Genomic DNA, 20,121 nt, shown 5'->3' on the forward strand with positions numbered 1-20,121 from the left:
CCCTCCTGATTATTGAATATCCCTGAATGTTGAGCTCCCATCCTTGGTCACCCTGGAGCCATGTCTCTGTGATCCCAACTATATCATATTCATTAATAACTATCTGCACATTCAATTCATCCACCTTGTTACGAATGCGCCTTGCATTGACACACAAAGCCTTCAAGCTCACTTTTACAACTCTCTTAGCCCTTATACAATTATGTTGAAAAGTGGCCCTTTTTGATTTTTGCCCTGGATTTGCCGGCCTGCCACTGTTACTTTTCACCTTACTACTTTTTGCTTCTACCCTCATTTTACACCCCTCTGTCTCTCTGCACTTGTTCCCATCCCCTTTGTGTGTGTGTGTGTTGCTTAGATTTCCAGCATCTGCAGACTTTCTCTTGTTTGTGATTAGGATGAAGGTTTCAGATGCAGACCAACTGTAGCAGAGTTGATTGTAGAAGGGAATAAGAAGGAAATAAGAATAATTGTAGAAGAGGTTATAATAAATAGGAGCAGAATTAGGCCATTTAGCCCATCGAGTTTACTCTGCCATATCACCTTGGCTGATTTAACCATATAACCATATAACAATTACAGCACGGAAACAGGCCATCTTGGCCCTTCTAGTCTTTTATTAGCCTTTTCAATCCCATTCTCCTGCCTTCTACTCATAACTTTCGATGCCCTTGCTTATCAAGAACTATCAACCTCCGTCTTAAATATACCCAGTGAATTGTTCTGTGGCAAAGAACTCCACAGATTTACCACCCTCCGGCTAAATAAATTCCTCCTCATCTCTATTCTAAAGGGATGTCCTTCTATTCTGAGGCCGTGCCCTCTGGTCCTAGATGTCCCACTAAAGAAAGCATCCTCTCCATGTCCACTCTAACTAGGTCTTTCAATATTCGATAAGTTTCATTGAGATCCCCCTTCATTTTTCTAATATCTAATGAGGACCAGCCCAGAGCCATCAAACACTCCTTAAACATTAACCCTTTCATTCCTGGGATAATTCCCATGAACTTCTTCTGGACTCTCTCCAATGCCAAACACATCCTTTCTTAGTTAAGTGGCATGAAACAACTCACGATACAGTACTCTAAGCGCCATCTGACCAATAGCCATCTTTTTTCTTATATTCTAGTCCTCTTGATATGAATACTAACATTGTATATGCCTTCCTTACCATCAACTTAACCTGCAAGTTAACCATTAAGGAATCTTGCATGAATACTGTCAAGTCCCTAAGCACCTCAGATTTCTGAATTTGCTCCCCATTTAGAACACAGTCTATGCTTTCATTTCTTCTACAAAAGTGTGTGATCGTACACTTCCCTGCACTATTTAATCTGCCGCTTCTTTACTCATTCTCGAATTGGCCTAGGACCTCCTGCAGACTCTCTGTTCCTCAACGCTACTTGCCGCTCCACCTATCATTGTATCGTCTGCAAAGCTGGAGTGCCGTTGTCCTTGGAGGCATTGCAGAGAACATCAATTCCACTCAAGGGTAACAACAATGCACTCACACTTTGATGAAACAGTAAGAATTGCCACTTAGTGGGTGACTATTTCAGACACCTTTATCAATAACAAGAGCCCCTGTTGGAGGGTCTCAGCCTCAGGTATGGACATTTCCCTCCATGGATGCTGTTTGTGTCACAACCAGGGGTCGTTTAAAAAGAAAGGGTTTATTTTCAGTTAGTATGTGGTGTGCATTTTCTCGGATCCGCAGTGTTCCTTGGATTGTTTACCTTTTATGTCTATTTGTTTGTCTTTGGGCTAGTGGGAGGTTTTCACTTTGTGTTGCAGGTGTCTCATTTGGTGTTGTGGGGATTGCTAAACTCTCTGTATTTATCACTTTTATTCAACTTGGAATCATTTAATTAGCACTGTACTTGTAGTTGTTGGCCTTGGGGATTTTTTCTTTGTCTGGGCACCTATGTTGTCTGATTGGTCCTGACTTCCTACGTGCTCCAGGGCATATTTCAGGGGGCATGCCAAACCCTCTTTGCTCTGTCGTTGTGGTTCCTTGCGTGGTGGAAATCAGACGGAGTTCTTCTGTGTATCATGGGTGATTTCAGGTCATCGAGATTCTGTATAGCTTGCCTGAGCTCGTTAGCTTTTCTGGTTAATTTCTGTAATGAATCTTCAGCTTAGTTTGAATTAACAAAGTCTCTGTGATTCCTGCGCTAGAGTTCGCTAGTGACCCTCACAGTTTGACCTGCTGAGATCCTCCATCATTTTATGTCTGTTGCTCTGGATCGCTAGTTCGCACCCTCAGGTTGTCAGTCCACCGCCCACGGTACCAGTTCCCACCTGTGAACCAGTTATGTGGTATTTAAAGGGACACTGACCATTTTAATGTGCTATAAATTAAACAGACTGACTCTGTATTAATGGAGTCGTACACCACAGAAACATGCCCAAGGAGTCTGCACCCATCTACAGTAAATACTTCATGCTCCCCACATTCCCATTAACTGCCCCAGCAGATTTTAAAACTCAGCATTTAACCGGCCAATCCACGTGATTGTGGCAGGAAAGCAGGGGGTCTGGAGGCAACCCGCCGTCAGAGTGGCCAAACTCCACACAGATATCAGGATTGGACCGGGGCTGCTGGAGCTGTGAGTCAGTGACTTTGCCAGCCGCTCCGCACAGCCACAAAGTGACCTTGCTTTTGAAACGCAGGCGGACATTGGAGGGTGAATTGCAGCCTCTTGTTTTCGCTCGCTGTAGCTGAGCAACTTTGGTAAGCCTTGGAAAGAGTGTGCAAGTGGCAAAGGCTGAATGGAGAGTAACAGAGAGCAGCACAGCAACATATAGATAATACAAGGAAGAATTATGTTTCATCCCGAAAGCAGCTAGTGTTTGGAATGCGTCAGCTGAGGGTTAGTGAACATAGAAAAGTACAGCACAATACAGGCCCTTCAGCCCACAATGTTATGCCAACCTTTTAACCAACTCCAAGATCAATCTGACCTTTCCTCACAATAACCATATAACCATATAACAATTACAGCACGGAAACAGGCCATCTCGGCCCTTCTAGTCCGTGCCGAACTCTTACTCTCACCTAGTCCCACCGACCTGCACTCAGCCCATAACCCTCCATTCCTTTCCTGTCCATATAGCTCTCCAATTTAACTTTAAACAACGACATAGAACCTGCCTCAACCACTTCTGCTGGAAGCTCGTCCCACACAGCCACCACTCTCTGAGTAAAGAAGTTCCCCCTCATGTTACCCCTAAACTTTTGCCCTTTAACTCTCAACTCATGTCCTCTTGTTTGAATCTCCCCCACTCTCAATGGAAAAAGCCTATCCACGTCAACTCTATCTATCCCCCTCATAATTTTAAATATCTCTATCAAGTCTCCCCTCAACTTTCTATGTTCCAAAAAATAAAGACCCAACTTGTTCAACCTTTCTCTGTAACTTAGGTGATGATTTCTAGTAAATCTTCTCTGTACTCTCTCTATTTTGTTGACATCTTTCCTATAATTCGGTGATCAAAACTGTACACAATAGCCCTCCATTTTCCATTCATCCACCTGCCTATCCAAGAGTCCCTTAAATGTTCCTAAAGCATCTGCCTCTACCACCACCCCAGCAGCTCATGGAGCGTTTTGAAATTACTGAAGGGTTCAAGTCAAGTAAACAAGAGAAAGTAAGTCATATTGGTATTGGTTTATCATTGTCACATGTACCAAGATATAGTGAAAAGCTTGCCTTGCATTCTGTTCATGCAGATCAACCCATTACATATTATATTGAGATAGACCAAGCCAAAGGAGTAACAGAATGCAGAATAAGATGTACAGAGTACAGAATCTTAAATGTGAAAAACAGTTGAGGCGTGGTATGTACGTGCCAAAATGAGGCAGCTTGGCGCAGGCACGAGGGAGGGAAGTGAGCCAATGTTTGGCCATTGCTGGAACGGACTTGGAGCGGCAGAACCACGGCAAGGTGAGATGGATCGCGGGCCAGAGAGCGAGCAAACCCCCAAAGTTTGATCAATATAAGTGCCGCGCTGAACTGGAAAGGTTGGGTATAGGCTGAACCGAGGCGGTGGGGCCAGGGCCTGAGAGCATATCGAAGCAGCAGGGCTCAGGTCTGAGAGCAAGGAACAACCTTAGGTTTGGACGATTTAAGTGCCGGGCCAAACTGAAAAGGTCAGGGTGTCAGGGCTGGAGGAGAGGGTCAGGATGTCAGGGTGTCAGAGCTGGTGTTCAGTTGCTGCTCTGCAAAGTTTACTTGTCTCTGCACTGAATTGAGGCTGCGGCCTGCAACTAACGGGATCCTGAATCGGCTGCTGGCTTCATCTCTGTGGGCTCTTTTGTGAACTTCATTTCTAAGTGCTTTGGTGATCTTTTTTAATGGGTTCTATTGAGTTTCTTTGTTTTGTGGCTGCCTGTAATGGAACAAATCTTAAGGTTGTACATAGTATACATATTTTGATAATATATGTTCTTCGAACTTTGAAAATGCAGTGCAGGTAAGCATTAAGAACATAAGATATAGGAGCACAGTTAGGCCATCTGGCCTATCCAGTCTGCTCTGGCATTTCATCATAGTTGATCCAATTCTCCCTTTCAGCCCCTGTCTCCTGCCTTCTCCCCATATCCCTTCATGCCCTGACTAATCAAGAATCTATCAACCTCTGCCTTAAATATACCCAATGATCTGGCCTCCACAGCCACTTGTGGCAATGAATTCCACAGATTCATCACTCTCGCTCAAGAAATTCCTCCCCATCTCCATGCTAAAATGATGCCCCCACTATTCTGATGCTGTGTCTTCCAGTCTTAAACTCCTCCACCATAGGAAATATCCTCTCCACATCCACTTTCTTGAGGCCTTTCAATATTCAATAGATTTTAATGGGGTCACCCCTCATTCTTCTGAATTCCAGTGAGTACAGGCCCAAAGCCATCAAATGCTCTTCATGTGACAATCCTTTCAATCCCAGAATGATTTTCATGAACCTCCTTTGAACCCTCTCCATTGTCAGCACATCCTTTAGGGGCCCAAAAGTGAGGAACAAGATGATAATGAGGTAGGTTGTGAGCTCAAGGTTCTGTCTTATTGTACAAGGAAACCATTCAATAGTCACAAGTACAATACAACTATTTAAAGGCCCGCCATTAGTCAACCATTAAAGGTCATAGTTCATAGTAATTGGTAAATGAACCAGAGGTGAAAGGAGCTAAAGCTGTCCTGATTGGTAGCGTGAAAACGTTCCACTCAGTGGGGGCAATGGATTCCATTCTTTTCCAAAGTTAGAAATATATCTCAGAGTCAGAGTACAAGGTGTTGTTGCTATGGTATAGCTCTTAGAACAAGGGTCCCCAATTTTTTTGCACCACGGACCGGTTTAATATTGACAATATTCTTGTGGACTGGCCGGCCCGGTGGTGGGGGGGTGCGGGCGGTGGATGGGGGGGCGGGGAGGTGTTCAAGTCGGGTTAAACTCACCTCAACATGTCTTTTACAGTTAGCGTTGCCAACTTTCTCACTCCCAAATAAGGGACAAAAGTAGCAGTCAAATCCCAGGACACTTGTGTTTACCCCAAGAAAGACTAACATGACTATGAAGCCTTGCACGGGCACCTGTGTACCTGTGTGCGGATTTTTTTCCACAAATCGGTTTTGGCTTAATCTCCCCGACTATACTGTACATACAATACATTATTTCTACTTTATATAGGCTGTGTATTTATCATATCATTCTTGCTTTTAGTCTATGTTAGCGTTATTTTAGGTTTTATGTGTTATTTGGCATGATTTGGTAGGTTATTTTTTGGGTCTGGGAACGTTCAAAAATTTTTCCCATATAAATTAATGGTGATTGCTTGTTCACTTTACGCCATTTCGGCACGAAAGGTTTCATAACAACGCTCTACCTTAGCGGGGGAAATACGGGACAAGGGTGGTCCCGAATGAGACAAACCAATTTAGCCCAATATATGGGATGTCCCGGCAAATACGGGACAGTTGGCAACCCTATGTTCAAGTTCAACAGTGCGTGACAGGGAATGAGGAAAGATGCAGCTGACTCATATCGTTTCCTCACAGCCCGGTAGCACATACTTTGCAGTCCGGTACCAGTCCGCGGCCCAGTGGTTGGGGACCGCTGTCTTAGAACATTCTGAGCAGGCATAACATTGTAGGTAACATATTAAGCAAAGGATTTGATGATGCCATGGGGAGCAAAGGGCAAGGGTTCCCAGCAATAGGCCAAATTGCCTTGTGTACAGAAATATCTCCATATCCTGCATATGTGCAGTATTTAAAATCTACCCCGAGCCAAGTGTGAGTCAACAAGCCAAGCTTTCACCTTCTCTCTCCCATTTGAAAGATTCTGTCTGAACTAACGTTTGAGTTGTTCTTTACTTTAATCATCTGTTATGATGATCAAATCATCTTTTAATCATTTCTGATCTTGTTCCTGTCATGGTTTTGGACTTGTGTCAAACCCCAGCATCGAGGCAATCTTCGTAGAGCAAAACCTCAGAAAGGCGGCATCCGTCATTAAGGTACCACACCACCCAGGACGTGCCCTCTTCTCATTGCTACCATCAGAGAGGCAGTACAGGTGCCTGAAGGCACTCAACAATTCAGGAACAGCTTTTTCTCCTCTACCATCAGATTTCTGAGTAGACATTGAAACCATGAACACTGCCTCACTATTTCTTTTATCTTTTTTTGCACTACTTAATTAATTTAACATATATATATACTGCATAATAATAAAAGCTGTAAATTATATTACCATAGTTTACAGTTTTTATTGTGTATTGCGATATACTACTGCTGCAAAATTAACAAATTTCACGACATATGCCAGTAATATTAAACTTGATTCTGATCCTGAATGGTCCCCCTCAGAAAAGTGTATACTAGATAGCAAATAAGCTCTTCTCGGACTTCCAGCCAGGTATCCTAGAGAACTTGCATGGGAATAGAATCCATGAGTGAGATTATGGACCATAACACCTTCAGTGTATTTAGTCTATACTTAGCTGAAAACAACCAAGTAGGTGCGAGCTGATTGTACGGGGGAGAAACATGCCTTTGAGAGGGATAATAAATCAGCCAAATAAAAATGGCAGTGCAGACTCGATGGGCTGAATGGCCTAATTCTGCTCCTGTGTCGTGTAGTTAAGATGGTAGGAACGTTCAATATTAGGCTGCAGAAGAGAGGAGAGAAAAAAAGTTCTGGCGTGTGGGGGACGGAGAGCATCTCTCCTCGAAAACGATGTTGATTTAGCAGGCTGATGCCCGCCGTGATTTTGGGTTGTGAGCTGGTGCCATCATAAACAATTACAGTGCTAGCAAGTTTACTCATTACAGGTTAATTGAACATAAATATTTGATTTGTATTAAAAGGAATTGATTTAGTATGCGTGGATAATTTGCCACAGAGCTTCTCCGGCACAAATAATTTATTAATAGTCAAATTACCTAGAGAGCTTTCTCAAATTTCCAGAGTAATTGGAAACTTGGCGAGCTGCTTTAAAGCATATTTAATTCATTCATTTTTTGAAGACAAGATTGTGATGAGGAGGAAAAGCTGGATGGACACATCATTGTGAAATTTATGTAATTTTTTCCCTTATTTCTTTATTTCTCGAGATGTGGGTGCTATCGGTAAAGTCAGCATTTGTAGCTCATCCCTAACTGAGTCAAAGGATACCAGTGCTGGGGAAATGGACAGTAGTACTGAATAACAAGGGAAGCTGGTTAGGTTCTCCTCTTGTTAAAGATAGCTGTTATACGGCACTTCTTTGAGGAATGTGTCTGTGCATTACCAAACCATTTAGCAGCCTATGTCCAAATTCTGTCTCATTCTTGCTGCTTCATATTGTGCCATGAAACATGTAATCAATTCCAGCACAATGAATTGAATGTTTATCTATCTCTGTCTCACAATTAACCTCTGGTGGATTTTAGAGGGCATTTTGGGGAGCCAGTCTTGTAAAGCAGTTAGAAATTGGCAGGTGTCAAAGTTCAAAGTTAGTTTATTATCACATTGACATACGTCATTGCGGGCATCGCTGACTTGTGGTTGGAAGTAGCTCACAGCTGAGAACTTAACATCCAAGGATACGCATTGTATTGAAATGATAGGCAGGTGGGCAGAGGACGTGGGGTGGCTTAACTGCCAAAAAAATAAATCAGATCCTTAGAAAGAACTGATATAGGATCAGGAGATGTAGAATCCTTGTGGATAGAGTTATGAAACTGTAAAGGTAAGAAGACCTTGATGGGAGTTGTACACAGGCCTCCGAACAGTAACCTGGACGTGGGCTACAAATTGAAATGGGAGACAGAAAAGGCATATAAAAAGGACAGTGTTATGATGACCATGGGGGATGAAAATATGCAGGTGGATTGCAAAAATTAGACTGGTGCTAGATCCCAAGATAAACAATTTGTAAAATGATTGGGAGTTGGCTTTTTAGAGCAGCCTGGGGTTAAGTCCGCTTGAGAAAGGCACTTCTGGATTGGGTGTTATGTGGTGAACAATACCAATCCAGAATTGATTAGCGAGCTCAAGGTAAAGGACCCATTCGGAGGCAGTAATCATATTACATTAGAACTCACTCTGCATTTTGAGAGGGAGAAGCTACATTTGGATGCACAGTATCAGTATCGCAGTTGAGTAAAGGTAACTACAGAGGCATGAGAGAAGGAGAATGGCCAAAGTTGATTAGAAGGGGATACTAGCAGAAATGGCTGGAACTTCTGTGACTAATTTGGAAGATGCAGGTCTGAAGATAGATAAGTCACCTGGACCAGATGAACTACACACCAGGGTTCTGAAAAAGGTAGCTAAAGAGATTGTGGAGACATTAATAATGATCTTTCAAAAAAAAACTCACTAGATTCTGGAATAGTTCTGGAGGACTGGAAAATCAACAAAGCTAAGGAGGAATTTCTTTGGCCAGATGAGTGGTGAATCTGTGGAATTCACTGCGGCAGGCGGCTGTGGAGGCCAAGTCATTGGTCATACTTAAAGTAGATGTTGATGTGTTCTTGATTAGTAAGGGCATCTAATGTTTCGGGGAGAAGGGAGGTGAAAGGGATAAAAAAATCAGCCACGATGGAATGACAGAGCAAACTCAAATTCTGTTCCTACTTCTTTTGATCCTATTTCACAAGAAGATAATTGACTAATTTGTTTGTTATACCTGCTATTCATAAGCTGTTTAACAGTTGAGAGGCGTTTGTTAGCTGTGTGTAAGAGTCAAAAAGCTATACAGCATGGAATAAGGCCTCCCAACCAACAACTTATAAAGCTGTATCCCTAAAACGAAGCAATTTCCAGAGACAAATACACGATTCACAAAGTAATCTGTCTTACCCTTTGATTTTATTGTTTATCAGGCAGAAGATTATAGATAAAAACTGAAAGTATGTTCCACTAGACTCACGACATCTTCTAGTCTGCTGTTATAACTATTGAACAGAAGCCTGATATGATGAGATGAACTCTTGCCTGCCAGCACTGCACTCTCTCTGTCACTCTAACACGATTCTGCATTCTGTTATCATCTTCTGTTGTAATGAAGCGATCTGAATGGATGGCATGCAAGACACATTTTTTCACTGTATTTGACAATAATAAGCCAATTTACCAATTTAAAGAAGCATGAAAAGATCACAGCATTACTCTCACAAAGAAAGGAAACACAAACTTGTGTCTGCAGCCAAGCGGCGATCCCAGTATTTGTCGGCTGTTTCCGGACAGACCTGTAGATTAAGGTAGTGAGGTAAAGAGGTCATGAAAGAAATTTCAAAGCTTGGAGCCCAGGTGCCTAACGGTGGAGCAACCAAGTTCGAGGATGGTCAGCTCAGAGAGTTATCCTCAACTCAGGCAACCCCTGAAGTCAAGTATGACTTCAATAGTTTATAAAATAGCACACAAACTCTTCAAGCAAATCAGAGGAATAAACACTCGATGTTTTGGGCCAAGACTTTTCACCGGGACTGGAAAGGAAGGCGAAAAGGTTGTCCGTGATTCTCCTATATTCCAGGGAATAAAGACCTAAACTGGTCAACCTCTCCCTATAACTTAGTCCTTTTAGTCCTGCTAATGTCCTTGTAAATCTTTTCTGCACTCCTTCCAGTTTAGTCACATCTTTCCTAATAAGAGACTATAAGACAATAGGATATAGAAGAGAATTAGCCATTTGGTCCATCGAGTCTGCTCCACCATTCCATCATGGCTGATCCAATTCTCCTCACAGGCCTAATCTTCTGTCTTCTCCCCGTATCCCTTCAAGCCCTGAACAGTCAAGAATATGTCAACCTCTGCCTCTGCAGCTACCTGTGGCAAAGCATTCCACAGATTCACTACTCTCTGGCAAAGAAGGGGGACCAAAACTGTACACATCTCTTCATGTTTTGGGGTCAACACAGAAATTGATCATTGCACAGACTCTAATGGGAGGATGATTCTCTGTTCTCTCCTCAGCAGGAAATTGCCTTTTCCCAAATATGGAGCAGGAAGCAGCAGCCTCTGCCATGTGCCTTCAGAGTGGAAAGATTCAACTCAGCAACAACCCAGCTCTCCTGTAGGATCTGTGTCCGACAGCTCAAAGGCAACGAGCAGACCTTTCACATCAATACCTCCATCCTTGAGGTAAGCTTCACAAGCATTCCCTGGACCAGGTTCATGGTCTTCTGATGTAGCACATCTACTTCAAGGTTCAACGTGTTGTGCATTTAGGGATACTCTTCGGCACGCCACTGTTAGAACACGTGGTTGCTTGGTTTGCTGTCACCTTCCTGTCAGCTCAAAGTTCAAAATAAATTTTAACTTTGACTTTGAACTTTATTTGAGTTACTGTCACCTTCCTGTCAGCATGAACCAGCCTGGCCATTCTTCTCTGACCTCTCTCATTAACAAGGTGTTTTTGCCCACAGAACTGCTGCTGTCTGGATTTTTTGTTTCTCGCACCATTTTCTGTAAACTCTAGAGACTGTTGTGCATGGATATCCCAGGGGATCAGCAGTTTCTGAGATACTCAAACCACCCCATCTGGCACCAACAATCATTCCACGGTCAAAATCACTTAGATCAGATTTCTTCCCCATTCTGATGTTTGGTCTGAACAACTGAACCTCTTGACCATGTCTGCGTGCCTTTATGCATTGAGTTGCTGCCACATGATTGGCTGATTAGGTATTTGTGTTAGCGAGCAGGTGTGCAGGTGTAGATTTTGTGTTGGCAAAGAGAAGGTATTCTTACTGTAGTGTTCTGTAGTACCAACTGTAAGACTGGGCTTCAATTCCTGCCACTGTATGTAAAGAGTTTGTACATTCTGCCCGTGAACGAATGCCCTAATTCTGCTCCTATGTCTGATGGTCTTATGACCCTGTGTGCTTCCTCTGGGTATTTCAGTTTCCTCCCCACACTCCAGAGATGAATGGTTAGGGTAAGTGAGTTGTGGGCATGTTACATTAGGTGCCAGAAGTGTGGTGGCACTTGAAGGCTGCCCAGCACCATCCTCGCTGGTTTGATTTGATTTGACACAAACAATGCATTTTGCCTTTCAAATGCAACAAATAAACCTTGTCTTTATCTTTACTTGTCCAACCAAGTGCTGACCATTTCTTTTGAAAAGGGTTCCAGTTAGTCCCATTCTGCTCTCTGTGACACTTCTACCTGGAGTATCTCCTCGCAATGTAATCTGTTTCTATAGCTCGATCAGCAAAGTGCTCCAAATTAAAAAGCAAATTTAAAAACTGCAGAAGCAGGAAACCCAAATTAAAAAGCACGGGGGAAACTCAGCAAGCCAGGCCGCATCTTATGAAGAGAGAAACCGAGTAAATGTTTCCGGTCAGTGACCTTTCACCTCAACCATGTGCTTCAAATCCTAATCATAGTCTATAAAGTTGTTTCTCTCTGTGCTGTTTCTGAATCAGAATCAGGTTTATTGTCACTGATAATGTCATGAAATTTGTTGCTTTGTGACAGAGGTATAATGCAAAACATTAAAAAAATAGTATAGGTTACAATGAATAAATAAATACCCGTAGATTGATAGAGAGACAGGTAGATCGTATTTGGAGGGACTCCATTGGTCAGGGTTGAACATGGAGAGCAGGCTCCCCCCCAACACAGCGGGTGAATCTACAGGAACGGCAGAGACCAGCAGCGTCACAGGCGATGCCAGTCAGCATTGAACTCAGTGTAGGATTGCCTTAGGGACTCTGGCTCCAGATATTTCAGGGTTTACTCCCAAAATCTTCTCCAAGAGTGGGTACAGCTGCAAGGCTGCGGGGGTCCCAGATCAGAGTTTTCCTTCTCCTAGATGAGCTGCCAACCACGGCCGATGAGCCCTATCTACCCAAGTAGATTGTACTAAAGGAGAGCTGAATATTGAGGTAGGACCATTCAGAAATCTGATGGCAGAGAGTAAGATGCTGCTCCTAAAACTTAAACGCAAAATGCTGGAAATCTTGAAAAACGCACACAAATTGCCGCAGGCCCGAGAAGTCAATTGTTTATACCCCTCCATAGATGCTGCCCGACCTGCTGGAGTTCCTCCATCGCTTTGTGCGCGTTCCTAGAAAATAGACTGTGTATCTTCAGGCTCCTGAACCTCCTCCGTGATGAGGGTAATGAGAAGAGGACATGTCCTCGATGGTGAGGGTTCCCTGCCTTCTTGAGGTGCTCACTGCCTTTTGAAGATGTCCTCGAAGGGGTGGAGGCTTGTGCCTGTGTTGGAGCTGGTCGAGCCTGTAATCCTCTGCAACTTCTGGAACCACTGATTTTGCAGTTGGTCTCAAAAAAATAGGCCTCAGCTTTAATCATAAACACAAGTCTGCAGATGCTAGAAATCCAGAGTAACACACACAAGATGCTAGAGGAACTCAGCAGGCCAGGCAGCTTCTATAGAGCAAAATATAGAGTCAACGTTTCAGGCCAAATCTCTTCACCAAGATTGGCGAAGGGTCTGTGCCCAAAATATCGTCTCTTTATTTCTCTCTGTCGATGCTGCCTGACCTGCTGAGTTCCTGCAACATGTTGTATGTGCTACTCAACTTTGGGTGGTAGGATGGAGGTGTAAGGTGCTCCTTCCCTCTGCTAGCCAGCAAATCACCCTTGAACAAGGTGTAGCACCTGTTTAGATCCTCCACCCCTGGTCAGGGTCAGGCGAGCTATGAGAGCAGGTGGTGGATGGTCCTATGAGCAGCTGGTGCACATCATAAGTCCTGGTTATGTGACCACTGAAGCCAGGCAGACAATCTCTGAAGAGTATTGATAATGGCTGGGATCACCTATCTTGTAAAGACACTGCCCAGAAGAAGGCAACGGCAAACCACTTCCGTAGAAAAATTTACCAAGTACAATCATGGTCACGGAAAGACCATGATCACCCATGTCATACGATATGGCACATAGCAAATGAACTCAAATTTAATCACTCTATAATATTCTTCATAATATTAAGCAAACCTGTGAGAAAGAAAAAGGTAACTCACCACTTTATGTTTGCACTGTTCCCTGTGGTGTTAGGATTTTGGCTTGAAGTGTTAAATCGCTGATTTATCACTTTTACTCATTATGTGAGAGTCTGCAAGAGGCCTTATAGTGCATTAAACATGGTACTCGGAAGGCATTTCAAATCCAATCAATAACCATTTTTAAATTACCCTGGTGGTTCTAGCCTTTGAAAGACGGATATGAATTTCTGTGGTCATATTAATGGTCCCTCTCAAGCAGTCACTGACCCACAGTGAATTAAATACATCTAAAATGTAGTTATTGTTGTGGTGTGTAAAATTTGACAGCTAATTTAGAGGGTCTCACAACGTGATGACGGATCTGTTTGTTGATAAAGTTGACTGGGGTGTAAGGATTGTCCAAGGCACACCACTCCTAATCAAGATAACAGCATGGAATCTTTTACATGGATTTTGAAGAGCAGGCAGTATTTTATTCCTTAGCTCCCAAGCAAAGGGAAGTACTGCCGACAAAGCAGCATTCCCTCAGCCTTATTGTTGGCATTGAAGTTGCTGGAACAGGACGTGAATTCTCACATTTCTGTCGAAGGAAATGATTTATGGCATCATGAGGCAGCACGGTAGCGTGGCGGTTAGCGTAACGCTGTTACAGTGCCAGCGGCGGGGTTCAATTGCACCAGAGTTTGTACATTCTCGCCATGACCTCGTTGGTTTCCTTGGGGTGCTCCGGTTTCCTCCCACACCCCAAAGATGCACGGGGCAGTAGGTTAATGGGTCCCATGGGTGAAATTGGACAGCGAGGGCTCGTTGGGCCAGACGGCCCTGTTACCGTGCTGGCCAGAAACAGGGTCAATGGCAACTGAGGTTTCCATCTAAGCTGGTCCTATTTGCCTTATTTTGTCCCCTCACGCTTTCAGCCTTTCCTATTCATTTCCCTGTCTGGGTGTCTATTAAAAGTTATGAATGCACTTGCCACGACCTCTTCCTCTGGTAGATCATTCTGTATATGGACCTCCCTCTGAGAGAAGAAGTTGCCCTTTAGACTCCTCCCAAACGTTCAGGCTCACCTCCATGAATATCAAACAGCATGGGAAGCCAAGACTTCGATGGCCTCATCCTGCGTTATTTTAGTGGATTTGGCATTCAGGACTTCTTTCCTCCGCTTAACGAAAGGAAGAACGGCAATGCCATTTTCAAACCAGGCAACAATAGAAATCTGCTCCAATGTGTAGCAAAGTACCTTTAAGGATGATGATGGAGTGGACGTGAAGGGAGAAATTTGATTGCACCTTCTGGGAGAGTGGTTGAGGTGGAGCCACTGACAGAATTTAAGTGTCTAGATAAGCTTTGATCTAAGTTTAATCATTGAGGGCTTTAGACCAAGTGCTGGGATATGGGGTTAATTCAGAACGGTGCCCACTGTCAGCATGGGCAAGTTGGGCAGAATGGCCTCTTTCCATACGGTACGATTCCGCGATTCTAATTTAATAAAACTAGAATGCACAGCAAGAGGAGGGGATGGAACCTTATAATGATTATGTTACAGAAGCAGTTAGGCAAGCCGCAGAAGTATACAGTATCCTATTGTCAGCAAGTAGGTCCAAATGTGGTCCTAATGCAGGCAAATATGCAAAGCATAGGAGGATACGGTGCTAATGTGGGCAAATGAGTTTAATGTAGGTGGGCACAAAGGTCAGCATGGAGATGGTAGGCCGAAGGGCCCATTTCTATGCTGTTTGATTCGAAGGCTGAAGTACCAAGGACAAAACCAGCAGAGAAGAATGTGGACTGACTAGGAACGCTCAACCTAAAACCAGCAAAGTGGTTTGATAGAAGCTGCTCAGAACCTTGAAGGGTTTTAGATACTAATTCCAGTGGCAGAATAGTTCACAGTCATAATCATAGAATCATTATGACACAAAATGAGACCAATTAGCCCACTAAGTCTACACCAGAAATGTATCTTACAGTGATCTAGAATGGTAGGGGTAAGTATATTCTGCCTTTGCATCTCTCCTTCATCATCAGTAAGCATTCTTTCCTCATGTAAGAGTAGATTTTGTTTGCCAACTAGCCTGAATCTGCCGTTGCTACCATTTGTAGACAATACGCACCATTTTTATGTCATTATGAGAGGGTAAGGAAACCAGCATAAGCACTGGCCTGATGGGCCACAAGACTCGTGACAGACTTTTTTTTTAAAAATGAGAGGGTAAGGTTAAATGTCAGTGGACAGTAGAATTAATTAGATAAATCTTATAAAGATCCAGCATGAGGTGAAGCTGACTGAAGTACCATCTTCTCCATTCGTCAGTATGAATGTTTTTGCTTCATTTGCATAAGATGTACTACTTCAGATTGAATAAGGTAAAAATGTACGTCATTTTTACATTATAACAACAGTAAAATGGTTGTAGATGTTCGAAAAAATATTAGAAAGGTTAGCTTCATTTGTCACATGTACATCAGAGCACTGAAAAATAGAGTGAAGTACGTCAAACTTATATTGAAAATTTTGATCACAAAAAAGCCTGCAGATGCCGGAAATCCAAAGCAACACACTCAAAGCACCGGAGGAACTCAGCAGGTCAGGCATCGTCTATGGAACTGAATAAACAGTCAACGCTTTGGGCCGAGACCCTTCTCCAGGAATTTTAAATGCTCTACCTTCAAGGGCAGCTGTCCTAAAGTGTGGATCAGTGTGAGGTTTAGTCCATGATGTCCCGCAATCCTCAAAGCCAAGTTGCTGTCAGTCTCACTGCCATTGTTATACACACTGCCTTAACAGAGTTTATTAAAATTCCCCGTGGATTTATTCAGCTCATGCGATGTTGGTTATTTCAGGAGATGTTGATTAACTGTGTGACACCAATGCTAGCCCCTATCAACATCATTTTGCATTGTAAGATACTGACCTGTATCGAGATAGCCCATTCATCTGAGGTATCTTGTGGTATTTCATTCAATTGCTGTAGAATTTATAGAAAAACTAGTGAGTGGTTGTTGCTGACAAAATAAATTCATACCTGTTCCATTGCCAATGTCACCAATTGTACGAACACCTCTAGAGTTGCCCCATCCAAACTACTAGTGATACTCTTGTCCATGCTTTCAATTCCAGATATAATGCTCACCTGCCTTCTTCCTTGCAAGGGCTAGGAGCTCATCCAAAACTCTACTCTCTATGGTCTACCTCGTGCTGTTTTCTCATCATCTCTATACCCACTGGCCTGTGTTGGCTCTGGCAATCCAATGCAGTGTTTTTCAAATGCTCTTCACAATTCGTTCAATTTTATCTATCTTGTTTAGAGATACATCGCGGAACAGGGCCTTCTGGACCACCCCAGCAACCCATCTATTTTATCACAATGACCAAATAACCTACTAACTGGTGCATCTTCAGAGTTTGGGAGGAAACCAGAGCACTTGGAGGAAACCCACGCGGTCACAGGGAGAACGTACAAACTCTTTACAGACAACACCAGAATTGAACTCCAAACTCAGACTCCCCAAGCTGTAACCACTACGCCACCATGGAGCCCTGGAAATTCCTCCAACCCGCAAAACTCTCTGAGATCACTGCGCTCTCCCATTATTTCACATGATGTATGGTTTAATCGTTTAATTGGGCACTGAACATGCTCCTAGTGCATCCATGGCTGTTTGAACCAGCAGGTGTGGATGGGGATCTGTGGAGAATATGAAGGGATTAGTGAAAGCGGGTGCTCGGTGATCAGAACAGTGACCATGTACTCTGTTTCGGTGCTGTTGGCCTGGAGATCATTTAATTCCAATCTCAAACCCGTAACCTGTATCAACACAACTGTGGTAACCACCCATCCCCAGGTGCCCAAATGGGTGGCAATATCTAGTGAGTCGGCTGGATTAGTGCAGGAGTAGAAAAAGCTGCAGAGCAATGTAAAATCAGTCATCTCACCACGGGCACTAGCCTTCCCTCCATCTTCAACAAGGTGATGCCTCAAAAAGGCAGCATCCATCATTAAGGACCCCCACCACCCAGGACATGCCTTCTTCTCATTACCACCATCAGAGAGGAAGTACAGGGGCCTGAAGACACACACTGAACATTTTAATAACTGTTTCTTCTCCTCCACCATCAGATTTCTGAATGGACAATGAACCCATGATCACTACCTCCCTATATTTGCACTACTTACTTAATTTTATGTTTTTCTGTTTTATTTTACCTATCATACTGTACTGCTGCCACAAAATAACAAATTTCACGACATACGTCAATGGTAATGAACCTGATTCTGATTCTTAATGGCATCTCATTTAGGCCTGGTTTAAACCAAAAGAAATCAATTTTTTTTTCACAAGTTCTACTTAACACTCATTTACGTGAATCCTAAGCTAATCGCATTTTATTCTCCCCCGTATTTCCATCAGTACCCTGCAAATTCTAATGGCTTGCACTGTAGTGGTAGTTTACTGTCAGCAATTCATCATCGTCATTCCGTGAAATGTCGTATGACGTGGGCGATCATTTCACAATTTACAGTGGGCAATTAGTCCACCAGACTCTGACTAAGATTCATTTATCACATTGAAGCATACAATGAATTGTGTGTTTTGTGTTCTCAACGAACCTAGGGATGTGCAGGGGGGGCAGCCCGCAAGGCAGCGCAACATATTCCGGCTCCAACATAGGATGCCCACGGGGCTCGACAGAATAACAGAGAATGCAACAAAACAGAACACGACAGGCAGCAAGTCAGCAGCAAAATAAGCCCCATTTCCTCCCCCCACCCCCACGCACCCACATCAATGGGCAGTCCTCCAGCCCCAGGATAGGCCTCCAGTCTCCAGGCTTCAGTCATCGGGCTTCAACTTTGACCTTCGGGCTCCAATCTTCGATACCGACACCCCCCCCCCCACCCCCCGCCGACTAGCCGATGACAGGACCCCAAACACCCAGGAATGAAGCTACACACTTTTAGTGGGAGGAAACCAGAGCATTCAGGAAAACCCACGCCGTCTCAGGGAGCACGCATGAACTTCACATAGGAGCACAGGAAGTCAGAATTGAACTGGGCTCACTACAATTGTGAGACAGCAGCCCTGCGAGCCGCATATCTGAGCTGCCTCAGCTACGTAAAGCCACGCTAAGGGAATGATTGTCTGCCGGCCCAGTCCCAAAAATCAATCTATATTTAATGCCCTGTATTAATTTTATTCTATTCATGCGAACCATCTGTACTCATGCTCAGAGGAATCTCATAGTTGCAGTTAGTAAGCAACTTTAGTTAGAAAGTTAAATTTAGTTAAGAAGTTATTTAGTAAAATAATTGATCTACTGTACCAAAAAGTTAGACAGCCGACATTTGGATAGAATATTTTAATTCAACTGATTTCGCTTCCCTTTCTTCATCTGAGTAGCCAACTGAGCAGAATTGGAAAGAATAAGTTAAAAATCATTTCCTGAAGTAATAAATCCAACATTTAATTGGCTCTGACCTTCCTCTTGCCCGATTAGCCGCCAAAGAACAAGGGAGGAAGCCAATAATTTCTATGACTCAGGGACTGCCTGAGAAGGACTCAAGATCCAAAAGAAGCTCACAAGAATGATGTCGGAAATGAATGGATAATACATGAGGAGCATTTGAATTATCTAGGCCTGTACTCGCAGGAGTTTAGAAGAATGACGGGGTATCTCATTGAAACCTACCCAATATTTACAGCTCCAGACAGAGTGGATCTGGAAATGATGTTTCCTATAGTGGAGGAGACTAGGACCAGAGGGCATAGCCTCAAAATATAAGGATGTCCCCTTAGAACAGAGATGAGCAGGAATTTTTTTAGCTAGAGAGTGGTGATTTTTTTGCCATATTTAGCTGTGGAGGCCAAGTCATTGGGTATATTTAAAGCAGAAGTTGGTAGTTTCTTACTGAGTAAAGACCTCAAAACTTATGGGGAGAAGTCAGGACAATAGGGTTAATAAAGCAGGCATGTTGGAATGGTGGAGAAAACTTGATGGGCTGAATGGCCTAATTCTGCTCCTTTGTCCTTATGGTCTTACTACAAAGAGGTATTCCAGTGAGATTTTTAATAAAGGTTACATTAATGCAGCCATTGCATTCCATTTATATATAATCAGTTTGTGTTTAAGAGCAGCAATTGATGTACCCTGTGGCATCCAGTGTCTTTGTGTATGTGAGCTGATAAAACCATAAGACATAGGAGCAGAATTAGGCCACTTGGCCTTTCAGGTCTTTTCTACCATTCCATCATGGCTGATTCATTATCACTCTCAACCCCATTCTCCTCCCTTCTTCCTCTAACCCTTGATGTTCTGGTTAACCAGGAAACTATCAACCTCTGCTTGAAATATACTCAATGACTTTGCCTCATAGCCATCCACAATGATGAATTCCACAGTTACACTACCCTCTGCTAAAGAAATTCCTTCTACTGTACCTCTGTTCTAAATGGGCATCCCTCTGTTCCGAGGCTGTGCCCTCTAGTCCTAGACTCACCCACTCTAGGAAACGTTCTCTCCACATCCACTCTATTTGGGCCTTTAGATATTTGATAAGTTTCATTGAGATCTTCCCTTTATTCTTCAAAGCTCCAGCGAGTACTGGCCCAGAGCCATCAAACGCTCCTCATACGTTAATCCTTTCATTCCTGCAAA

The 20,121-nt window shown here is 43.3% G+C and overlaps 1 protein-coding gene across 5 annotated transcripts in view; it reads left to right on the plus strand.

Moving 5' to 3' along the window:
* LOC134351022 (netrin receptor UNC5D-like) overlaps positions 1-20,121 on the plus strand; it is a 924,405-nt gene that overhangs the window by 891,336 nt on the left and 12,948 nt on the right. For 3 of the 5 annotated variants that reach the window (XM_063056996.1, XM_063057001.1, XM_063057000.1), the window contains exon 15: positions 10,465-10,632. The exons of 1 other annotated variant lie outside the window; for it this stretch is intronic. In XM_063056996.1, the coding sequence (XP_062913066.1) occupies positions 10,465-10,632 (168 nt within the window). The remainder of the gene's footprint in view (positions 1-10,464; positions 10,633-20,121) is intronic. One more of the 5 variants, XM_063056997.1, reaches the window with a different exon arrangement.

The sequence above is a fragment of the Mobula hypostoma genome, chromosome 8, assembly GCF_963921235.1.
Source record: "Mobula hypostoma chromosome 8, sMobHyp1.1, whole genome shotgun sequence".
NCBI classification, from domain to species: Eukaryota; Metazoa; Chordata; class Chondrichthyes; order Myliobatiformes; family Myliobatidae; genus Mobula; species Mobula hypostoma.